Below are 24,097 nucleotides of genomic sequence, written 5' to 3' on the forward strand. Positions count from 1 at the left end.
TATAGATCCACCCGATCGATGAACACTCAAACCGAACTCACCCTTCCTTTTGGGCACAGGGATGCGAGAACTTAAGAAACCTTTTTTATTTTCTTTCTTTTATTTTTCTTTCTTTTTCTTTTTTGATATATTTTCTAGAATTTCATTTTAAATATATAAATATTTTGAAAACGCCTCCAGCAAGATAAGGCGACGCAAAAATCCGTATAGTGCAGGAGCGCTCACATTTTTTGGCTTACTCTTGCACTTGAATTTGAAAATCCAGCCTTTGGACCCTTGGCCCGCTTAGAAGTGGATTCGAACCACTGACACAAGGATTTTCAGTCCTTTGCTCTAACCAGCTGAGCTACCTGAACCACTTTCCTAAAAGATGTTTTCTTCATCGAATAGCGCCCTGCCTTACCACTTGACTAGTAAAAAGCCCTTGTACTAAAAAGAATATTATATATACGCCTTTTTTGCTTCTTCGTCAAGCTTTCGAGCAGCTCTTTCAACTGCTGCCTAATCCCCCTCAATAACCGATTAGAAGGGGCACATGGACGTTATTGAGTAGAGAATTGGAATCAGCAACAATTTCCATAGTTTATCGACAACCCTTTAATTTTTCTAGAATGATATTCCAAAGGATGAGAACCAATGCACTAAGAAATGAAAGGGATATATTTATGATGTATCCAAGATTTTTGTAAGTAATAATTGTTGCTGAATTGCAAGACTTAGTAAGAGCTAGTGAAATACCGCATTTGCAAGATCCTAATGTCTATCATAGGCTTGGGAGATTGGCTCTTACAAGTCATTTCAATCTTTAAGTGGAATATGATGGTTTACCATGGCTCATGGATCCAAACATGAACATAATTGAGGAGAATGAATCTCTTGAGCCAAAGGTTGTAAAAGAAAATGAAGAAAGTAGATACTCTGAGAGCAGTTATGATTATTCAGATGATGATAATGGAGATGATGATGATTTGGGGAATTTTTTGTAATTATAAGTGGTTTAGAGAAACATTTTGTATTTCTAGGTGTTTTGCTAATCTTTTTGTAAAAATGGGTAACTCGTAAGGGGAGCCTGCGAGTTTTAACAACTTCTTCAAACTCGCAAGGGGGGCCTGCGAGTTTTAAAAAAACCTGACGCATATTTTAAAGTCGCAAGGGTGGATAACGATTTTTGATAATCAAATCTCAATAGGAGGATATCCATTTTTATTCTCTGCCTACCCACCAGTGGCGGATATAGCTTATGAGGAGGCTACCAATCAACGTTTTACCGGTAGTGTGAAAAAAAAATTGGTCGGTTTTCGTGTTTCGTTACCCCTGAACAAAAAATAACGTTACCCCTATGTATTTTAAGCCCAACCAATTTAATACTTAAACGTAACAAAAATCCACTTAAATTATAAAGCCCAAACCAAAAAACCAATAACCCAAATAATACAATAAAAACAAAGGAGCAGACCTCAAACTTGGTACTCTGCTAACGACACTGCAACCAGCCACCACCACGACACCTCCACCTCCAGTCACCTACCGCCAGTCCGCCACCAGCCACCTCCACCTCCAGCCACCACCAGTTCACTCGGCCACTCCACCTCCGGCCTCTCCTTTCCGCTAAGATTTCTTGTATTTAGGGAGTTAGGGTTACATAATTGAAATTAATTTGGGATTTAGGGTTTATGTTTAAATTTGAATTGATGAGATATTTAGGGTTATGTTTAGTTGGAATTAATAAGGGATTTAGCACTTGTTTTATGTGTAAATTGGAATTGATATTAGGTTTTTGGTTCAAATTTTGTTTAGGAAACTTTGAAGGTGAGTAAACAGCCTCTTATTAGCAACCTTTTTAAACGTCAAAGAAAAGAAAACGATGACATTGGTTATCACCAAATTTAAATATTCCAACTTTAAGTTCAAACATGTGCGACTCTTTAATTTTCTTATTTAATTAAATATTGTGATTATCAATATTTTAGTTGAGTAAACTTTAAAACTACACATTAACAATATGTGTTTGATCTGATCAAAAGATATCAATAAATCATTGTATTAGTAGGTTAATAAGTTTGAATAATTTTTACAATATCATTAAGCAAACAAGTTTAGGTTATTTTGATCCGACCCATTATAAACCAACTTGTTTTAATCCGCCATTGCAAATGGGTTAACCGGGCACTGGTACGCTTGCAACACGAAGCCGAGCCCGGGACGTGCCAAACGCGTAACGAGACACCTGCAAAAGCAAAACGCGTTACCAGGCTCCGCTACGCGCGAAACGCTTAATCGGGCCCCGTAAACACGAAACTGCGGGAAAAAAATGTTGTCTTAATGTACGGTTAAAACTTTTTTTTTATGCTACCCCTGAAATAGTTTTCTAGATCCGCCACTACTACCCACGCGATATATGTTTAACAACAATATGGTGTATCAAAAAGGAGAATAAAAATGAAGATCCTCTTATTGAGATTTGATGTATAAAAAATCGCTACCCACCCTTGCGACTTTAAAATATGCGTCAGGTTTTGCTAAAACTCGCAGGCCCCCATTGCGAGTTTAAAGAAGTTGTTAAAACTCGCAGGCCCCCCTTGCGAGTTATCCATTTTTACAAAAAAGTTAGCAAACCACCTAGAAATGCAAAGTGCTTCTCTAAACCACTTATAATTACAAAAAATTCTGATTTGGGTTGTGAAGTAGCTGATGAGAATGTTAATGTTATATTTGGTAATGTTGAAGAGGTAGTTTAAAAAGTTGTTGAAAGCATCAATTTTGGTACTCCTCTTATATCCCCTGCTCACATGCAAACCTTTACACCACGACAATTCCCACTACAAGACCAGATTTCATCCCCCACCTTCATCTCCATGAATCTATACCTGAACCTGCTGAACTCTTACCATTGTCTTCTGACCAAGAAACACCTGCCACACCATCTCATTCCCATATCTATTAAACATTTCACTTATCCCCAATCCATTCACCTTTACAACAACAATCACCTACCCAACCATCTGTTACACCATTAAACCTATACCCTCATGCTGAAGTATACTCAGAACTGTTAAGCAAGAACTTTTTACTCACCTTGGAGAATCAAAAGTTGCAAACCAAAAATGAAGATTTAGAGACTAAACTAGGGTCTAAGCCATATAATAAAATAATAACTTAAGCGAAACTACTACCTTACACGGGTATTTGGCGTAAAACGCCTAAGCTTGAACAAGCAACACTTCTACTCTATGTCGCGTACTGGGCTTAAACCATCGAAACTTCAATGTCACACCCCAACCTATGGCGGAAATGCCGGGGTGCGAACTGTTGGTTCACAGCTCACAAGGTAACTATCATACAATATGAAATATGACACTATCTATTTAATTTATTTATTTCAATTTCAAATATGTGCACAAGTTCCAAACATGACAAATATAATCCAAAGTAATTAATAATTCCAAAACTAAGATAAAATAGAGCAAATATTATTTATGTTATTGTCTAAGGTATTTATATGCGTTCTTTACCTTAGCTTCAAATCAATTGATACCCTGCATATGCGTAGAAAATAAACAGAGATTTGTCAACAACACATGTTGAGTGAGATGATCACTAGTTTCAACACTAATAATAATAATATATATAATAAATAATAAATGATAAATACGCAAACAAAATAATGTGAGTAATAATCAATCAAACCATGAGAAAATAACGTGTCAGTTGACCGTTGCTTTGCGAATTGGGAATTGACTACTATGACTAGCATACAACTGTGCTTGTCGGTTAATCATCGCCATGCGAACGGGCTTTGGCTAATAAGACTAGCATATAAATGTGATTGTCGGTTGACTATTGTCATGCGAACGGGCTTTGGCTACTAGGATGACGTATGATCATAGTTTAATATGATTATGATAGACCTCCCCGAATGCGATAAAATAAACAGTTTAGCAAATAGCAATTAACATTTAATTGAAATACACACAATATTTACGTTTGCGAGTTTGTGTATATATATGATATAAAAAAAGAATTAGATACGCATATGTCCCCCAAAACGTTTGAAAATAGTAAACTAAAAGGGGAATGATATCTCACCTTATTGCTTGGGCGAGTGTGCGAGAAATAAGAATAAAAACACGATTAAACGAACGAACCGTCCTTTAACGTGCTGACTGAGATAAACCAAACAGACCTGAAACTTTGAGACAAATAACTACAGTTAAAACCGAGAATATATACGCTGGAATCAATCCAAACGGATGTCTAGAACTCCGGTTATGAGATATGTAATGTTTAAGCGAGCTGGTACTGACCAGAATCCGAACATAGAGTTAGAAGTCAGATTTTGGTCAGTAGCCTTAAAATCTCGAGATAAAAATAAAAGTCTTCTGGACCAAAAGACGATTCCGACCAGAAGTGGTAGAATCGATTGGTCAACTTTGTTGACCAATTTGCCCATGAACGAGTCGGAGTCCAATTGACCACCGAGACTCCATTAATCGGCAAAGTTGATTGAGGACTTTTGTTCTATAGATTAAAATCTACAATATTGAAGAAGACAACTTACCCCGAAGATGAATATAAGGATGAGAAAACCGTGGTCAAAGAGTTCTTGAACTTAAAAGTCAACGTAGCAATACGAACTTGATAAATTCTTGAAAAAGATGATGAAAGATGAGAGGGGATTCGTGGGTTTTGAGAGGGTGGCTGGAAATCATTAGTTTTTAAGGTTTAGATATGTGTTTTGATTAAGTATTATGGGTTATAACTTGTTTATGAAGTAATTCACCCGATTAGGAAACGAAATAAGCTATTAATGAGAAAATCGGGTATAATAACTAACAAATTTCGGCTTGGGCAATAAGAAAACGAATTGGAATGCTTTACAACATCAATTGACATATCTTGGACCTTAATTTTCGTTAATTTAGTCAAAAATATGAAAAATTTAACAAAATTAGTCCCTATACTTCCATAAACGTGATTTTTAGCCGTTTTAAGCGATTTTAAAGGTTTCTAAGGGCTATTTGGCATAATTGAAAGTTATGAAATTATAAAATAAATTAAAACAAGTTAAATATCAATAAATACAAGTTTTAAATAGTTCGAAAGATCCAAATTACATTCCCGGATCGTTTTAAACTTAAACGAATACAAATACGAAAAATCCTACATTCGAAGCTCGGGATTATGGCACGAATATCAAGGAATGTGTGTGTGAGAAGTGTGTTTTTTTTTGTGAAATGTGAGATGCCATGCACCCCTTTATATATATGTTGATTTTGCATCTCATCACGTATCGCGATGGCCACGCGATGACCTTTTTTAAGTGGTCATCACGTAGCGCGATGGCTCATTATATCAGCGGGCTGTCACGTGTTGACACGTGGTTGGACACATGTCAGTTTGCCGTGGAGGTTACGTCGCGTATCGTGACGGACATCTGGGTTGGTCCATCATGTAGCGCGGCACCGCTCAAATCTCTGGTTTCTCCCAACTCCGTTGCGTAGTGCTACGAACTTAATCCTTGTTCATCTTGTAGCGTGGTGGATATAAATATTCAGATTTTCACTTTTGGTCCCTCTACTTCATAAAAATACTACGGAGGTTCTCAAGCGCTTGCAGTGACGAAGTGCGCTCAAAGCGCCCGTCGCCCGCGCACGTCGGGTGATTTACCCCCTCACTATAAGAATATTATTTTGTGAACTCATGTCCTTACAAGAAGCTCAAAAGATTTATATTCGCTCAATGTGAGGGGACTGTGAACGACTTGATAAAAAAACATAAGGAGCTAAAAAGTAAACATTTGGTAATCCTTCTTTTTCATGTGAACCAAACATCAGACGACAGACAATTACTTGAATCTCAGTCGACCGATGGCAATGAGGGGAATCTTGGCTGCTCGTCGTATGCTCCGAAATGGGGTTTACTGTGGATCTCTCTACTCATCTGCAGCTGAAATTGTGTCAGCTTCTTCATCCAATCCAGCAACAATCCCGTATACACCCTTGTGGTCCATACCCACCTCTCAGCGTCAATCTGGGCAGCATCCTTTCGCTCGGAATCACTGCTCATCATCATCATCATCAGCCTCATCAGGTTTTCTTATTTCTTAATTTCTAATATCAGTCAGGGAATTAGAATTACAACTCTAACCCGACCCATATCTTTATTCGGGTTGGGTTCGTTTCGAGTGTTCTTGTACCTGAACTATTAATTACTCCGATTCACTCTAAACATTTTTGTTATTTTAATTGTTTGTGTATTTATTTCTCATTCCTAATTAATAAACTTGGGTTTGGGTTTATATAATATACTAGTTTGAGACCGTCTATTATACGTGTAGTTTTTGAAAATACAATATTTAATAAATAATCGAAATACAAGAAAAAATAAACCTATTAAACAATATTAATACACAGTCGTTGTACAATAGTCTTTGAAACAACTTTTAAGTAAAAGATTATTATAAATATCAAATATTTGAGAAAAAAACAAGAAGTAAATAATAAATTAATAAATTTTGAAGCATCAATTTTAAGAATGGTAAATATTATTTTACTATTATAAATTTGTTAAAAACTTTGAGGTTTAATGTGGGAGTGACAAGTGGCAAAACTTGTAGCTTTTTATTAGAGAGTATAGATATAGATTTATTATTCACTAGCTTCTTTAAGATAGTTATTATTATATAGTCGAAGCTAAAACACCTCGCAAGAAGTCTGGAACTCATACCTTAAACACGCAAGAATCGTTTGCCATGTTCTTATTTATTATAGATTTCTATCTTAAGACATTTTAATTCGTTTCTACTTTTGTAGTTGAAAAGTCATAAGGAGTTGTAGTTATTGGCTTTGCATGCTCTTTATCAACCCAAAGAGCATGAAAAGGACCCTTAGTTGCATGAATACAGTTCTCGTCATGACAAACTTCCCATCCGTGTGCTTTATGACACGTGTGGTTACTTCCTGATCACTTGCTATTGTTTGATGCTTATGTGACAACTGTGAAGTTCATTGTCGAATAATCAACATTTGGTCCTATAAATGCACATTCAGAGTACATTTTGTGTGGTATTCCACTTAGGAATTAGGATTTTGATAAAATATTCTAACAAGTGTTGTAAGATTCTTTATCAACTTTATTGTGCTATGCTATAGGGTAACGGCATTATTTATAAGATGTACAAGTAAAGACTATCCTCAAAATATTAATCTGATATTTTGATTTAATGTTTGCCATAATCTAACAAATGGGTCAAAATTGCTACCTTTTATTTTGTATGCAAACACTGTGTATACATACATTATAGCTAATAACATTACAGGGCATGCAATTCCAATTAATACGTTCTTTTAGAGTAAATGCATTACACGCTTTTGAATATTTACTAAAAGAACAATTACAACAGGTCAATCTAGGGTGGTGACGGTTGATTCAGAAGATCAATTTAATACTTTACTTCGCAAGGTGCAAGGTAAATAAACATTCATCGGTCTAATTTTTTAACCAATAGTATTTACTTACATGTTACCTGACTTGTGCATATTCTCACATGTTTCATCTAGATGAATCTTTGCCAGCAATCTTCTACTTTACTGCCGCTTGGTGTAATCCATGTGAGAATATTTAATTTTCCTATTTATCTAGTTTTTTGAATGACGATTAAATTTTTATACGCTCGGAATGCTTGAAAGTGTGTTCCAATAATTCATGTTTTATATGCACAGGCAAGCTATTAGCTCCACATATTGTGGAGTTGAGTGAGAAATACACTAATGTCACAACCTATAAGATTGATATTGATCAAGTGTTTTTCATGCTTGTAAGTGTTACTATTATGTGGAGACATAAGATATATTAATGCTGCACCTCTTCTCAATATGTCTCTATGGTTAAATGAAATATAAACATGTTACGGGCCAATTTAGGTTTAAAATATGTGAAAATATTTTTTTGTTGCGTTTAAACCCATATATGTGAAATGGGTAGTTTTGGGTTTTACATTATTGCTAACGGGTCAAAAGCGCTAAAGTTTTTTTTTTTTTTTTTTTTTTTTTTTTTTTTTTTTTTTAGCTACAAAAAGCGGATAGAACGGATTAAAAGGCGCCCATAAAAATCAAACGAATCAGATGATTATTCATGTTGTAGTTCTTGTGAAAATTTCTTTTATGTTCATTTATGTCGAATTGCAGGAAGGTCTGAGGGGTGCATTGGAAAAGTTGGAAATTTCTTCTGTGGTAAACAATTTTTGCTTAATATTATGATAATAGTTTATACAACAGTAAAATATTAAAAAATAAATATTGACATAATTTGTGAAATAGTGATTGGTGTGTTGTGTGTGCAGCCGACGTTTCACTTCTTTGCTGGTGGAAAGAAAGTCTCGGAAATGATTGGGGCGGATATTCAACAATTGAAAAACACAATGGAGAGTCTGTACAAGTGAGGTGAGACTTTTTTATTATGTCAGAATCGTAAGGAATACCAGTTAAAACGATATGGATTGTTTTTCAGGGCTCGACTTCTGCATAGCCTTTTTTACTGTAAACTTTACTTTAGTCAAAACGTTTCAAGTGTCCACCTGAATGCATAACTTTCACTCGTTTTAAGTCAGCCCTCGGGTTGCATGACTGTGTTGATCTCAGAATAAGAGTTGAATTTAGTGTACAGTGAGTTTGCTATTCACCAACAATGATGCAAGGTTGCTTAAGCCTAGCTCGTTAACTTTTGGTTATTTTGTGTTTCTTGAACGTATTGATAGATACAACTAGGGGTGCTTTTTGGGTTCGTTTTTTTGGGTTTCGGGTTTTTCGGGTTGGGTTCATCTGGTTTCATAGTTTTAAACATAGTCATAGAAATCGCTAAGATTGCCGCGAATTTCGTCTTGGTACGAAATGTACCGGATCGGAATACGTTAGCGTTCCGATCGCTGCTCAATTCGCTCACCAATTCGCGGTTCGTCAATCCAATCTAACGAATTTGATGTCCCAATTGAACATAATCGGTGTTCTAATATAATGAATTCAGTGTTCCAGTTGAACGAATTCAGTGCTTAAGGTGTATTTTCTCGCCGGAAAGAGGAAGAAGGAGGATTGACGAGGAAGATGGAGCGGCTGAACTATTAAAAAGTTATTTTAGATAATTTAATATTTAACCCCCTTACTCTTTTATCCTTTACATTTAGTCTCTAAAATTTATAACTTTTTACACAAAACTATTAAAAATGTAAAATTAGTTTGTGTATTCTAACAATTAGCCCCCTCTATTCTCACTAGTTTGTATTTGATCCTTAAACTTATATGTTTATACATAAAAAGTATTAAATTAAATTTATAATATATATAAATTATAAATAGCTAGTTTTTTATATGGGTGCATCTAACCGAATTACATGGTACACCGTACCAATTTGTACCGAAATGAGCCTACCCCCTTCCGTACCGAATACGTTACCCTTAGCGAATTGCGTACGAACTGCGTACTTGTATCGGAGCGAACCGCGAATTATGTGACTATGGTTTTAAATCTTGACCCGAAACCTAACTCAAATCTCTCACATGTAATTCGGGTTTGGGTTTTTTCGGGTTGCGTTAATCGGGTTTTGACTATCCTAGTAAACAAACAAAAGAAAGAAAAAACACAAAAACAAAAAAGAATTTAAAAACTACAATACTAAAATTAAAACAACATATTCTTCTTTGCTTATAATACAAATAACCAAATAACAAACCAACATAACTTGATAAAACAATTCAAAAGAAGAGTAAAACTAACTCGAGCCTTAATTATATTCAATCGCGCATGATTTGGTTGTTCGATTTCGGTTGCTATTAGTAATAAACAAAAAACATAAATTAATAATAAACAATAGATAGAATGACAACAGTCAATTAGAGCCAAATTCTGATAACTTTAATGGCTAGACTTAGCTTTTTATACCTAAAATATATTTAATTTCAAAACTTAAAGTTTATTCGGGTTTTTCGAGTTAACTCGAAACTTATATATCAAACCTGAAAACCAACCTAAATTACTTCGGTTCGGGTTCGGGTTAGTCTTTTCTCGGGTTTGGGTTCTTCGGGTCGGGTTAGTTCGGGTTTGGATACGAGTTTTTTCAGGTTGGGTTTCGGATTTTGGGTAAAAGTGACAGTCCTAGACACAACAAAAATAATACTTCTTGCAAATAGATAGATACCGACAAAAATAAGGTTTTTTTGGCCTATACAAGTAACGTCAAAATGAGAGAGGGCTAAAGTACGAGCTCATCATGCTTGACTCAAAATTTAAACAAGTTAGCTCTATTCGTGTCAACTTGTTTATTTATGAGGTGATTGCTTGTGAACGTTTTTCAAACGAGTTTCTAGCCATGAACTTGAAGCTCTGGCTCAATTCTATTTATTTGTCCGATTTACATAGCGTCTCTTCCTCTTGTGTTATGCATCGAAATTGAATTATTTAAATGTTTATAACTTGGTTTGAATTGAGTTCGCTAAAATTTATTTAGGTTTACTCGAGATATTTATAAAACTTGAAATGTTACTTAAAAAAGCTCATAAACACAAATATAAAATTAAACTCAAGTTGGGCTTAGTACACTTGCTTATCCTTGATCTTATATGTCCTTAAAATTCATTTTCACAACAATATTGCAACATGTTCTTGAAATACAGTAACATGACAATGACTACTTATTCACTGATTCACCCATCAGATTTGTGTAGCATGGACAAACTTCTAATACATTTATTTCCTTATACTAAAAAATAAAAATTACACATACACTACTTGCCCAACATTCAAAAGGCTCTCATGAGGAACATTAAAGATGACACTATGCTCTCTGCATATCTTCCTCAAAAATGCATACAAGTAATCAATACAAATCTTGTTACAAATCCCTGTATCCCGCTTCGCTTTAATAATCGTATTCCCCAATATATGCACCACCCCCGCATCCCGACACCGCGTTATAAACTCCACCTCATCAATCTCCACAGGACTCGAAGACCTCCCCGAATCACTAACCGACTCGTTTGACAAAACTGTTATATCAACAACAGACGAAAACGTATCATTATTATCCGAGTGCCCGGTTTCTTGATCATACAAACTATAATCATCCGAATCCGAACTTCCGTCCATTAGCGACTCGAGTTTCGCAAACAAAAACACGCTCTCAAGTATTTTCTTTTCAGACTCATCGTCTCGTTTACGGTCTTTATACCCATATCGGGCGACACATCTGAAAATATGGTAATTCTTCGGCCCGATTCGTCTTACCAAGAATCTTTCATCCTCCGGTACCGTGTAAACAGGAAGCGATTTCACGCATACCAAAATAACAACCGAATGGATCGCAAGTAAGTTGGTTATAAAATGTGAGAAAATGCGTGGGACCCCACTAGCGAGCTCGGTGTACACGAGTCCGATACCGGGGACACGTACCAGGCCCAAACTCGGGCCCAGGTTTAGAATCCATGCCATTGAGATTCTACTTTGCATTTCAAACTCATATCTTTTAACTGTGCCATAGTGCCACTGCCATACATACATGATGAGAAGAAACGCGGCTGCTATCGCGAGTGGGACCCACGCACCTTGGTCAACCTTAATAACAACTGCAGAAAAATAAGTGCATTCCACCACTAACGATAGGAATGTCATGATAAATACAAGAAACCAGTTACAGTTCCACACGAGTATCATGATTAGTATCATGAGGAATGTTGTCACCAACATGACTATCACAACTGCTGTGCCTGTCACACAGAAAATAAATACATAAATAGGGTAACGGTAAAATTAGGAAGAATTACACAAATGATCCCCATGCTACCCTGCGTTTTTTTGTCGCCGACCTCGCACATTTTGTCTGTTAAACCTGTTTGTGTACTTTCCTAAACTTGAGGACCAAAAGTGAACTTTGGACAAACAGGGTCCATCTGAGCAATTCTTTCATTGCAAAAAAAAAAAAAAAAAAAAACTTACCATAGGCATTACCAATTTGGCTTTGATTTTGGAATCCAGTTGTTACAAGAATGCAAAGAATCATAAGGACCCAATTAATATCTGGAACATATATTTGACCAAGAAACTTCCTTGATGTATGAACAACTTTGACCCTAGGGAAACACCCGAGCGCACACGCCTGATTAATTATTGAAAATGTAGCCGATATAGAAGCTTGGCTTGCGACAATGGCGGCTAATGTTGCAGTAATAAACATTGGCCAGTATATACACTCTGCAACATTTATAAGAATCTATATTTACTTCAGTCTTCAATATACATTGATCATCACATGGATGGTCCATGTGGCGTGCTCATATTGCATGTTTAGTCCCCACCTTTTCAAATTTAGAGACTAAACATGCAATATGTGCAGAGATCATTTGTGAAACTAACTCTAAAATTATTTTAACAAACCTGGAATAGAGCGGTAAAATGCGTCATACACTTGTTCCTTGTTTTTCATGAGGTAGGCCGCTTGCCCACAATAAGCTAAAAGAAGACAAGGGAACACAACAGTTGTAAACGCCAGTTGGATCGCCGAAAGTGGAAAATGCGCCAGGTCAGCAAATAGTGCCTCCGTCCCTGTCCATGTCAGCAACCAGGTTTTATTTTTTCATATTAAGATTATGAAAATGTTAATCATATTAACACCTGTGATGCTCAACATGATTCCTCCAAGGGAAGTCCAACCATGTTTTCCTCTTCTTTTAAAATACCAAAATATATATAACGGGTTAAAAGCGTGTAACACTGTCACGTCATATTTTAAAATGTTGAAAACTCCAACTCCACCAATTAATATAAACCAAAGCAACACAACTGGAGCAAAAAGCCATCCAACTTTGTCGGGACCGTGATGTTGAAGGCAAAACAATCCTACTAGTATGAAAACCGTAACAGCCACAATAAACTCTGCAACATAATACACGTACCATAAGCATACTATATTGCAAAAAGTATACGAATGTTTAGTTTCATACCATTTTTTATCCCCGGGTGGTTTACCTTGATGCCACCTGTAGCTGATAGAACTGTTGAAAACAAAATTGAATTAGAGATAAGTTCGGTTTTCATCCCTAAGGCTCGCCCATTTTAACTAATTGAGTACCAAGGTCAATTTTTCGTCACATCGTGGCACGTAGTTTTAAAATTTTAATCCTTTTCGTCCTTTTTGATAACTTTGTTAGTATTTTGTATTAAATTAGGAGAGTTCAGTCATTTTATACCTAAGGGCATTTCAGTCATTTTACACTAAGGGCATTTCAGTCATTTTACAACTCCGTTATATTATTTTTGTAGTTTTTGTTTTCTGTATACAAGAATATATTGAAAACAGATTTAACTTTAAAACTTATGGAAATAATACCTAAGACAATAAATGACTAAAATGCTCTTTCATTCAACTGAGCAATCAAACATACTTAGTGGAAAGGATGAAAAGGGTTAAAAATTTCGAAACCAAATGCCATGATATGACAAATTTGGCCCTGGTATTCAAATAGTTAAAATGTGCACGCCTCAAGGACGAAAACCGAACTTCACTCTTCGAATTATAAAGATCAATATATATACATACGAATAATAAGGTAAATTTACCTGAAATAGCTGGAGTTAGAATACCATCTCCAATCACCATTCTTGTACCAAGAAGGACAAGCACAAGAAGTGCGTTTTTTTTTTAATGCGTTTGCTTCCAGCCATCTTTTAGTCTTTGCAGCAAGCGAGTGCTCGTGAATTGGGGTGCGACTATAAGTAGTCAACCTCTCATCTGTTCGGTGTTGATTTGGAATCGTTTTAATTTTTGCATGCCGACACAATAATGAGTAAAGAGCAAGTGTTCCACCTGGAGGAAGTTTCTTAACCATGAGAACTTGTTAGGGAAAACGCATAGGGCCCCACCAATACTTGCTAATCAGTATGACTGTTAGACCAAGTAAAGGGCAGTATTAGCTAATACTGGTGGCCTTCAGGGCCTATCACCGCCCGACCCTTGAAGGTTTTCATTAGAAACAAATTATAATTAGGCTTTATTATCGTATTGTATTATTAACCAACTACATACAAGAATACAATAAGGATGATTGCAAAGGAACCTAATCAAATAATATCTCCTACACATGGTAACAATAAGCCCTCATAGAATATTCCCTCTTAATACAAATGGAGAAGTAAGTGTACCTTGACCATTATCATTTGCGCAACAAACAATGAAAACATATTTGATGAGCGGGACAAGTGTAAGAGAGTATACGATTAAGGAAAGTGCACCAATAACATCTTCAGTGTCGTTGATTCCTTTGGGGAAAGTATTGTAAAATACATATAAAGGGGAAGTTCCCAGATCTCCATACACAACACCAAGACTTTGAAATGCAAGTCGCACAAGCATCATCCAAGAACAGTTCTGCATCAGCAGATAAATTAAACAAGAGGATTATCAACTCCATAACCACGCCACCGTTTAAACATGGACATGTTAATATAGATTATGTTGCAGTTATTATTGAATGAAAGTAGTAGAACTATTATAAGTTTTCAATCAAGAAAAACTAAGAATTTCAAGAATATGATTTTAATGAAAACTTCATACAAGTAATACCTCACAAACAAATAAACAAGCAAACAAACATATAAAATAAAAAATCCCACTCATTGGGAAGGGCTAGATTGGGGGCAAACCTTTCGCTCATCCCGGAAGATAGCTAACACCTCTAACATTAAAAACATTTTCTTGGCATGTAAAATAGTGTGGCACAAAAAAAAATGTATCAAAAATAGTAGCAATAAACTACTGACAACACCTCACAAACTGAACACCTATTAATGTTCTTATATCAAGAAAGATGAACCATCATACCAATGCTACAGAAGGTAAATTTTATTGAACCAATGATCTAAACTAGTATGTCAATCTCACAATCATAAGTTCAGTACCCAATTCTTATAAAGATCATTCAGCTTCAAGGTATTCTTTAATTATTTGGCCCTAAAAACTCAAAAATTAATATGACCGTCATCATCATGAGCCTCTATACAAACACCATCTAGACAACAGTCACACTGTATTTTAGGGCGAGAATTTGTCGATGGAAAGAAAAAATTAAAGTGTCAGATACCTTGTTATCTGTGTGCATGCTCTTGAGCTTGCTAGCCTCTTCATCCATAGGCTGATCTAACTTCTGGTGCAAAGTCCACATGCCCCCTTTTCCTTTGTTATTATTATTATTCATACTGCCTTCTTCATCCATTGCCATGTAATAAATAACCTTTTAAAAGTAATCAGCAACAAACACCATCATCATCATAAACACAAAAGCAATTCGATAGAGTGAGCCTTAATTAATTCACCCTCAGCAGCTGATATTCAATCAAACCCCTTAATTAAATTAAATTGAATCAAAATCACCACTTTGGACGTGATTGATAGATATCAATGATCAGCTATTGCATTACATAAAAGAGAGCGTGCATTCCATTAATAATAGTATTAATATTCTTATTCGATGCCCTAAATGCATGGAGAGAGGGGGGATCCAACAGCACAAACAATGAGAGATCGATTATGCAGATGTTTGATCGTTGGTGACGTGCCTTCTTCTCGTCGATCGCATGCAAAGTTGTACTAGCTAGATTGATGAACACGATAGCATATTTAGTTACCTATTTTTTTAATGTTAACCAAGGTGGGTTGGTTCATTTTAATTTGGCGTGATTCGTTACTTGAATTCTAATTAACATTTATTTGGTCACTTGGATTTCAACCCAAGTTGTATATTTCATTTCAAAAACTTATAAATTAAAAAAAAAAAAAGGGGGGGGGGGTGGATTTTGCTTTTCAATCTATACTTGAATTGATTTCTAATTAAAGTATTTTCATGTGTAAACGGAATTAAAAATAAGTGGAAAGCACGTCTTGGTAGAAACATATTGCTCCTCAGTAATTACCGTTACTCACCTGCGCCAAAAATGGGCTACGACTACTGAAGAAGCACATATTGAACTGGATTGTCCGAATCTATATTTCCCCAAGTGTGAGTATACTAATTGCCTGATGAGACCAGATTCCAGCTAATTCCTTGCAAAACGAATACATGAGTCTCGTCACAGGAAGGACAAGATGGGGGGTCTTCCCGTAACCACCCTCCGACGTGAGAATAAGTACTGTACTGTGGATAATCAAGTACGAAATACCAGTAATTGCTCTAATCGTGTGAGAGTGGATGATTACCTCATGGAGATTATTCGAGTATTTAAAGCCAAGGGTAGAGGGAAGGTGATCGGTGAAGTTGTCACTATCAAGATATCTCATATCTACCTGAATGGACACATGTCACACGTCTATAGGACATGACAGCCTGGCTCCATTGGAACGGTTATCAGGTTGTCTAGCTGTCATCTTTTTATTGGTTAATATCGTTGTCAGGGAATGTTGGAATAATCTTCTAGAAGTAGTTTGTTAAAGCTGCTCTTCCAAATCACGTGAGGACCTTGCACGTGTGGGGTCCTTTGTGTGATCCACGGGTTCCTTCCGCAGATTGCGTTGGAGACATGAGAGGTGCATTCCTTAGTTTGCGGGTAGTTTTACTATGTTTTTTTTTTCAAAACCGTTTTGCCACACTTCTGGTTAAAAGCCTTGTTAAAGGTCAAATTTAACATTTTGAGACTCTTTTAACAACACTAATGTGGGCATTGTATAACAGTTCAGGACCTTTAGCCATACCTAAAGAAAAATGCATGACCATTGTTTAACAATATAAAACCTTTAGCCACACTTTTAGAAATTAATGTGACATTTAGTAGCCTAGATAGGAAAAAGTGGCCATATGTGGCCAACCGTCATGGTATTTGATTCATGTGAACAAAAACCACAACTTATAGCAACACTAAAAAAAACGTGACATATACAGGCCACGGTCGTAAAGCGTGACCAAATGTGACCAACTACCACGGTATTTGTTTTATATTTAATTCATGTGACAAAAAAGACAAACGCTTGACTAGTGTGGCCAAATGTGACCAACAACCACATATATTTATTTTATGGTGTGGCTAAAGCCTAACAGATATGGCTACTTATATTAGTTTATGTTACCAAAATTAGTAACTATTGGGTTGATTTATAATGTATGATATGTGTGTCTAAATGCGTGCAACTGCCATGATTTTTTTTTATGATGTGTGACTAAAAGGCAATACATATAGCCACTTATATTAGCGTGTGTGATAAAGGATTAGTGTTTGTTACTTATAAATGTAAGTATTTTATGGTCACACTTTTTTTAATTTGTGTGGCTAAAAGTAATCATGGCTTTTCACTTATAGAGCTACTGACAAAATTAAATTCATAGGATATACACAATATTTAGTCAGAAGATATCCTCACATACATCAACAAAAACCACATTTTGAGGCCTTAATTTCGTCTTCGTCTTCGTCTTCTTTGGTGAGTATTGTGTCGATCAACATTTGGATTCTTTAATTTAAACATAAATGCGTGTGACCTAAATGATTATTATGAAATTTGTATGGCACGATCCGATCAGAGCCAGGTTGCAAGAGAAAGTTGATTACAACTATGAGGTTGATTTTGAAATTTTAGTTGATATAACAGGTTGATGTATTAATCTTTGTGTATATGTATCTATAAGAAGTTTCTTGTCACACCCCAACCTTAGGAGGAAATACCGAGACGCGAACTGATTGCTCACAAGATACTATCATGCAATATTTATGACAATATCTAAATTAGTTTACTAAATCAATCAAATACACAATTCAACCAAATATGAAATAAATTCAAAGCAAATACTCAGAAACATCCAAGCTTCTTGTCTTTTATTATTTAATAACCTAAAAGTCAAAACGTTCTTCAATCACTTCAACCATCCAAGATAAACATCCTACAATATACATAAAAATAGATTTACCAACAACACATGTTAAGAAAGTAATTAGCGGATTTTGCATCTATATATAATATATAAGAAATAAGCAAACCAATATTGTGAGTATCACAAATTAAACAATGAGCACATAATTGGTGTCAGTTGACCATTGCCTAGTGAATCGGGCTCTGGCTACTATGTGTAAGGCCGTCGAGCTCGGGTGCGCTACTTTCGCGCGGGTTGGAGTTACTCATTCATACGTAGTTACATACTTTCTTTCATAATTCCCTATAGCATACCGTAAACTATTCCATTTCTACTGTCTCAGATATTACTAGGGTCTGGTCCCTCCTGTCTCCGATATTATTAGGGTCTGGTCCCTCCTGCCTCTGTCTCGTATATTATTAGGGTCAGATCCCTTCTGTCTCGCATAACCATACAACCATACATATCCCGCCAATCGTCCATAAATTCATTTCATACTTTCATTTACGTGCATACTTTTCATACTTTCTAGTTATGTATATAACACACACACACACACACACATCGTCTGTATATAACATGGTATAATAATAACATTCAACATAATCGTACAAATATCATACACTTATCGTTTAGGATAAGTGTATTAATTGTGATTCCTTTCTTCAGTTGAGCTTGACTAACTGTTTAATATTCACGTGTATTAATCCTCTATTTTTAAGCTTCTTTATTCTCCTTAAGTCAAAGGAGTTAACTTTTAAGTTAACTGAACCGAACGTATAATCTTCTCAAACTGATTATATTAGTTTAATGTACTTAACTTTATTTTATTAGTTTGGTAAACTTTAACTTTATTATTAAGAAGCCAAATCCTTATAAGGCACGGACCGGGTTAACGATCCTTAACGAGCTTTACATGTTAACGGTTTCTTAACGAATGGTTCGGTTATGATTTCTAAGCGACTTGGGTTAAGTTTCCATAATTTTATAAGTTAACAATCTATTATATTAATGACCCATATGTTTAAGTGTTCTCAACAAGCTTATATGTTTAGGCTTCCTTAACAAGTCGGCTCGTGGGTTATGATTTCTTAAACTTGCGGGTTCTCGGGTTCGATTTATAGCTTTATCTGAACTGGGTTTTGGGTTCCCTTTGGATCATGCGCCTAATGTAACACCCCGTAATCGCAGCGGAAACGTAAACGGGATGCAACAGACACCTCTGATATCAACCACATTGTTTATAAAGAAAACTGAATACATTAATATACTTCAAATTACATTATCTCATATTTCATTACCGTCTAGGTGATACACACACCATACCATACATAATTCTATTTATTATAATGTATCCTAACATCCCGCACGCAAATCTTACACACATCAAGCACTTAGCACGTAAGCAATCACTTCATCTTAATTGTACCTGAAAAGCATGTGAGAATACGGTCAACTACGAATAGTTGGTGAGTTTCACAATTTGAGTAAACCTTGATGAATCAATATCATAATATAATATTATCTGGGGACACTGTTAACCCAGTACTGTACTCATTCCGGGGGCAATGTTAACCCGGAAACACTTCTAGGGACATCTGGGGACACTGTTAACCCAGTACTGTACCCACTCCGGGGGCAATGTTAACCCGGAAACACTTCTAGGGACATCTGGGGACACTGTTAACCCAGTACTGTACCCATTCCGTACGATTCCCGTACAATCAAATATTTATAAATACACGCAAATCCATGCGTTCAGTAAGTACTTAAACATTTCAATAGTAACATGCTTCCGCCCCGGGAAAATATTTGAAAACAATTCAGAAAAAGGGGCTCGTGAAACTCACCTTAGCACATGCAAGCAGGTAACAACAATCATTATCAGTTAACACGTCCAATCTGTAATATGATCCCTACGATCGTTACTATACACTCATTATTAATATAACTTTAACCGTGTTAACCGGTACATCTGGGGACACTGTTAACCCAGTACTGTACCCGTTCCGGGGGCAATGTTAACCCAGAAACACTTCTCCGGACTCAGATTGTGATATCGTTTAGAGTTCAGTGGTCAAAATTTTTATTAGTTCGTTTCCCCGTTTTGCGTGCCTAGCACGGTTATCCGTTTTTACGTTTCAAAAATGAGTTTGGTCACACACGACCCGAAAATAGTGGTTGACTGATAATTTAATTTAAGTTGTGAAATTAGAGCTCGGTTTAGACGCCCCGATTGGCCGCGGGACCCGTTTCCGTCTTTAGTGCACCGGAAACTGTTTTATCGGATAAAAATTACCTAAATCATCCGAATTATTTTCGGATGATTTATTTTTACTTGTTTAACTCAATTATATGAAAATAGTTCATTTTTAGGGTTTTTATACACCTGTCAGCTCGCTTAAGCGAGCTTTACCGGTTTACTCGTTTTAAGCTTTAAAAGTTTGTTTTTGCATAAATAATTATCTGTTTAATCTCTGATCTTGAAATTTTGCACAAGTCACTTTTTGACAGTGGGGAATTTTATAAAAATATTTCCAGAATTAATTTTTATATTTAAAATTTATTTATCTATTTTTAAACACCATTTAAACACTAAATATGTCGTAAATACCAAACGACCTTAGAAAAATCCCAAATTTTTCCTAGATGTCCCCTGCCATCCACATAGTCCCCTGTAATTTTTCTAGAACCAAAATCTCTTTTTACATGCCATTTTCACTAAAACCGAGCTAGAAAACCCTAGAATTAGTTTAACCGAAAAGCCTACTTAGACTTCTCCAACTGACCTAAAATTTTGTGTGTGACTTTTACATGTTATAAAAAGCTTATCTGGAATTTCCCAGAATTTTTCATGATATTTAACTATTTTTCACCATTTTTGGGCAAAACCGAGCATTAAATTCATTAAATATTCATCCTTTTTCCAAAAATTACCAAAAATTCACAGAACTCATATTTTCATGTATTTAACACCTCTGTAAAATTTCATGACCTAACTCTAAACCATCAACAATCTGTCCAAAAACTCCAAAACCAAACATAAACCGAATATACCTTTCGATCTCCGCCACTACAAGCTACAAACTCGTTTTTCCGCCTTATCTACCACTAAATACAGAACCTACAACCAACATACCACAATACCAAGCAAGTTACACTCACGATCAAGCCTCTTACACTATAGTTTCGGTTATGATTCAAAAACAAAGATTTAAACCGTAAAAATTCGTTTTTGGTTCGTTTAACTCCTTTCTTGGACCAAGATCCCTTATATAACCCGTATACATCACTTGATCATGCAAGAATCGGTTTTCATCTTTGAAACCTCATTTTCTTGCAAACAACCTCAAGAAACGAAGATAAACACGTGATTAACTCGGTTTTTACCTCGGTTTTCTTGCTCCAAATATCGGTTTTGAGTTCATGAAAGTGGAAGAGAAGATGGAATGTTGCCATGTTGTTTAGAAAAAAGAAAACGATAAAGGAATGGGGAACCCATGGTCCGATCGGAAGTTTGAGGGGGTGGGGTGGGACCCACCTCTTCATTCTTAGCCACATGTTTGGATATCCGCAATCCGGATAATGTTTTGGATAATCTGGTTCAGTTCGTTTTTCGTTTAAATGTTTAACTCGGCTTAAAACGAGGCTAAAACGGTCTTTTTCGTCTTAAAAATGAAATTTATATAAAACCGATTTAAAAACTTTAAAAACTTAAACCATGACATTTATTAACTTAAAACATCATATTATTAATAATTGCGCATCTTTTTCGGCTTGATCGATCGTCTCTTGCTTGGTTTGGTATTAAAGGTTTCGTTTAATGTACCGACGTACCATTAAATCGAAATTCTTTTTCTGTGCCGTACTTTACTTATCCCGAAGCATTGATGTTTCATAAAATCACTAAATATTATAGATATCGTCTATAATTGAACCCTCGATTCGTTCGGGTTTCAATAACTATCAATCGATTAATCGCATATTCAATACGATGAATTATATATTCACGTACAATCAATACAGTGAACCATGTATTCTCGTATAATTATTATGGTAATTCATGTACCCGACATTAAATATAACGTAACTATTGTCTATCGGTTAAGGTATACCTGGTTTCGTCGGAATCGTTACATTCTCCCCCCGTTAAGAAATTTCGTCCTCGAAATTTTACACGTCCACTATCCCCTTCCCGAGAGGAAGGTGGGGGTTTTTTTTTCCTTCCGAATTCACCCTCGCGTTACCAGGTATAATCTGGTCCTCGTGGTGAATTCCACTTAATCTTAATCAATAAAGCTTGGTACGTCCAAACTGTTTAGTTTTCCCGTCTACTATCTCTACGGAATTATTTATGATATCAAGCATGTCTTCTATGAGTACCTCCATTACTAGTACTCTCGTTGCCTCATCGCTTAGGTACTTTTCAATCCGTATTCATGGCAAAACATCATGTATAGTACTTAGCCCCTGGAGTACTTTAATCGATAAACTAAATGACCAATCATGGAGATAGTCTCATAAGGTCCAATATATTAAGGAGCTATTTTCGGTTTTGCCAAACCTTATATCACCTCTCGAAGGTGATGCCTTAAAAATTCCTTGTCACCTCTTTCCAGTGACAATGGTTTCCCTTGAATGCTGGCATAAATCCTTTGCCAATCTCGCGCTGCTTTCAACTTATCTTAAATATTATAAATACGATTGATTGTTTCTCGAATCAATTTGAAAGAAATGGCTTGATTGACGCCCATTTTCAATTTAACAAAATGGTGATAATTACTTCACCCATAGAAAACTTCAAGCTCTCGATGCTTCCTTCCCCGCCTTCCAATAATGGAAGTAAAATGACTATTTCGATCTGAGATCATTGAAAATGGTACTCCACGACGAGATACCATTTCACCATCAGGAATTTGGGCGAGAATTCATTGTGGTAATCATCATGGATTGGGATGAAATGCGAGGATTAGTTAATCGATCCGCGATTACCCAATTTACATCATGCCTTTGATATACCTTGGGAATTTTCGTCCCGAAATCCATTGTAATCTATTCCCACTATCATTGGCGAATTTTCTGTCGTTGTGGCGTTCCCTAGGGTTTTCGGTGTGCAGCCTTATCTCCTGCATAACTTACATATTCACCAACATATGTAACCATATCTTTCTCCAAACTCGGCCATTAATAAAATTCTTTCAGATATTCGTATTATCAATAGTCAAATCCGATCCCGGATGTATGGAATATTTCGATCTATGCGCTTCGTCCATGATTAATTCACGAAGGTCATGGAGGGTCGGGATCCAAACCCGATATTTGAAGTAGAGAATTTCGTCCACGCGCTGTTCGAAATTCTTCTCATTGCCGTAAAGTCCCTCCTTTTCCAACTGTTCCTCTTTCAACGCCTCACGTTGAGCGACTCGAATCAGGTCCGAAAGGTTCGACTGGACTATCATCCCCAGCGCTCGCACTCGCAATGGCTTAACCCGATCTTTCCTACTCAAGGCATCGGCTACGACGTTAGCCTGGCCGGGGTGATAACGGATGTCACAGTCATACTCGCTTAACAACTTGACCCATCTTCGTTGAATATGAGACTGCGGTCTCTTATCATCTATAAAATTTGTACATTTGCGTCGTACAAAGGATTATGAGTTGGGTAATGCTAAAAATTCTTTAATAAACCGCTGATAGTCTCCGGCTAGTCCTAAAAATTGGCACGTTTCCTTTGGCGCCTTGGGTGACTGCCAATTTTAATGGTTTCTATCTTATTTGAATCTATGTGAAATCCTTGTTGCTTTACAACATGACCAAGGGATTATGCATTCTGTATTCAAAGTCACATTTCGAAAACTTCGCGTATAACTCCTCTTGCTTTAACACTTCCACCATTTTCCTTAGACGTCGTTCGTGCTCTTCCTTACGTTGCAAATATATCAAAATATCATCAATGGATGCTATGACAAATTTGTCAAAATAAAGTTTACAGACTCGGTTCATGAGTTCTATGAACACTGCCGGCACACTTGTTAGCCCGAACGGCATAAATAAGAATTCATAATGGCCGTAACGAGTCTGAAACGCTGTTGTTGCAACGTCCTCCTCTTGGACTTTTCATTTGGTGATAACTATATCTAAGATCAATTTTCTAAAAATAAATCGCCCCTTGCAGTTGGTTAAATAGATCATTTACTTCGAAGAAGTGAATACCTATTCTT

The 24,097-nt window shown here is 36.1% G+C and overlaps 1 protein-coding gene, 1 non-coding gene and 1 pseudogene across 2 annotated transcripts; 1 reads left to right on the plus strand and 2 right to left on the minus strand.

The window, feature by feature from the left end:
* Positions 1–282: 282 nt before the first annotated feature.
* Positions 283–356, minus strand: TRNAF-GAA (transfer RNA phenylalanine (anticodon GAA)). Its single transcript has one exon. It is a non-coding gene; the product is annotated as a tRNA-Phe (tRNA).
* Positions 357–5,869: 5,513 nt separating this feature from the next.
* LOC143566885 (thioredoxin O2, mitochondrial-like) lies at positions 5,870–8,588 on the plus strand. The gene is made up of 6 exons (XM_077053454.1): positions 5,870–6,076; positions 7,398–7,468; positions 7,560–7,610; positions 7,722–7,801; positions 8,187–8,231; positions 8,342–8,588. The coding sequence occupies exons 1-6, from the start codon at positions 5,874–5,876 to the stop codon at positions 8,438–8,440; spliced, it is 549 nt and encodes a 182-aa protein (XP_076909569.1). The 5' UTR covers positions 5,870–5,873; the 3' UTR covers positions 8,441–8,588.
* Positions 8,589–10,719: 2,131 nt separating this feature from the next.
* Positions 10,720–15,260, minus strand: LOC143566886 (potassium transporter 11-like; annotated as a pseudogene).
* Between the last annotated feature and the right edge of the window lie 8,837 nt (positions 15,261–24,097).

Source organism: Bidens hawaiensis, unplaced genomic scaffold (assembly GCF_021521415.1).
Source record: "Bidens hawaiensis isolate Kalapana, Puna unplaced genomic scaffold, B.hawaiensis_p1.1 tig00023068_1, whole genome shotgun sequence".
Taxonomy (NCBI): Eukaryota; Viridiplantae; Streptophyta; class Magnoliopsida; order Asterales; family Asteraceae; genus Bidens; species Bidens hawaiensis.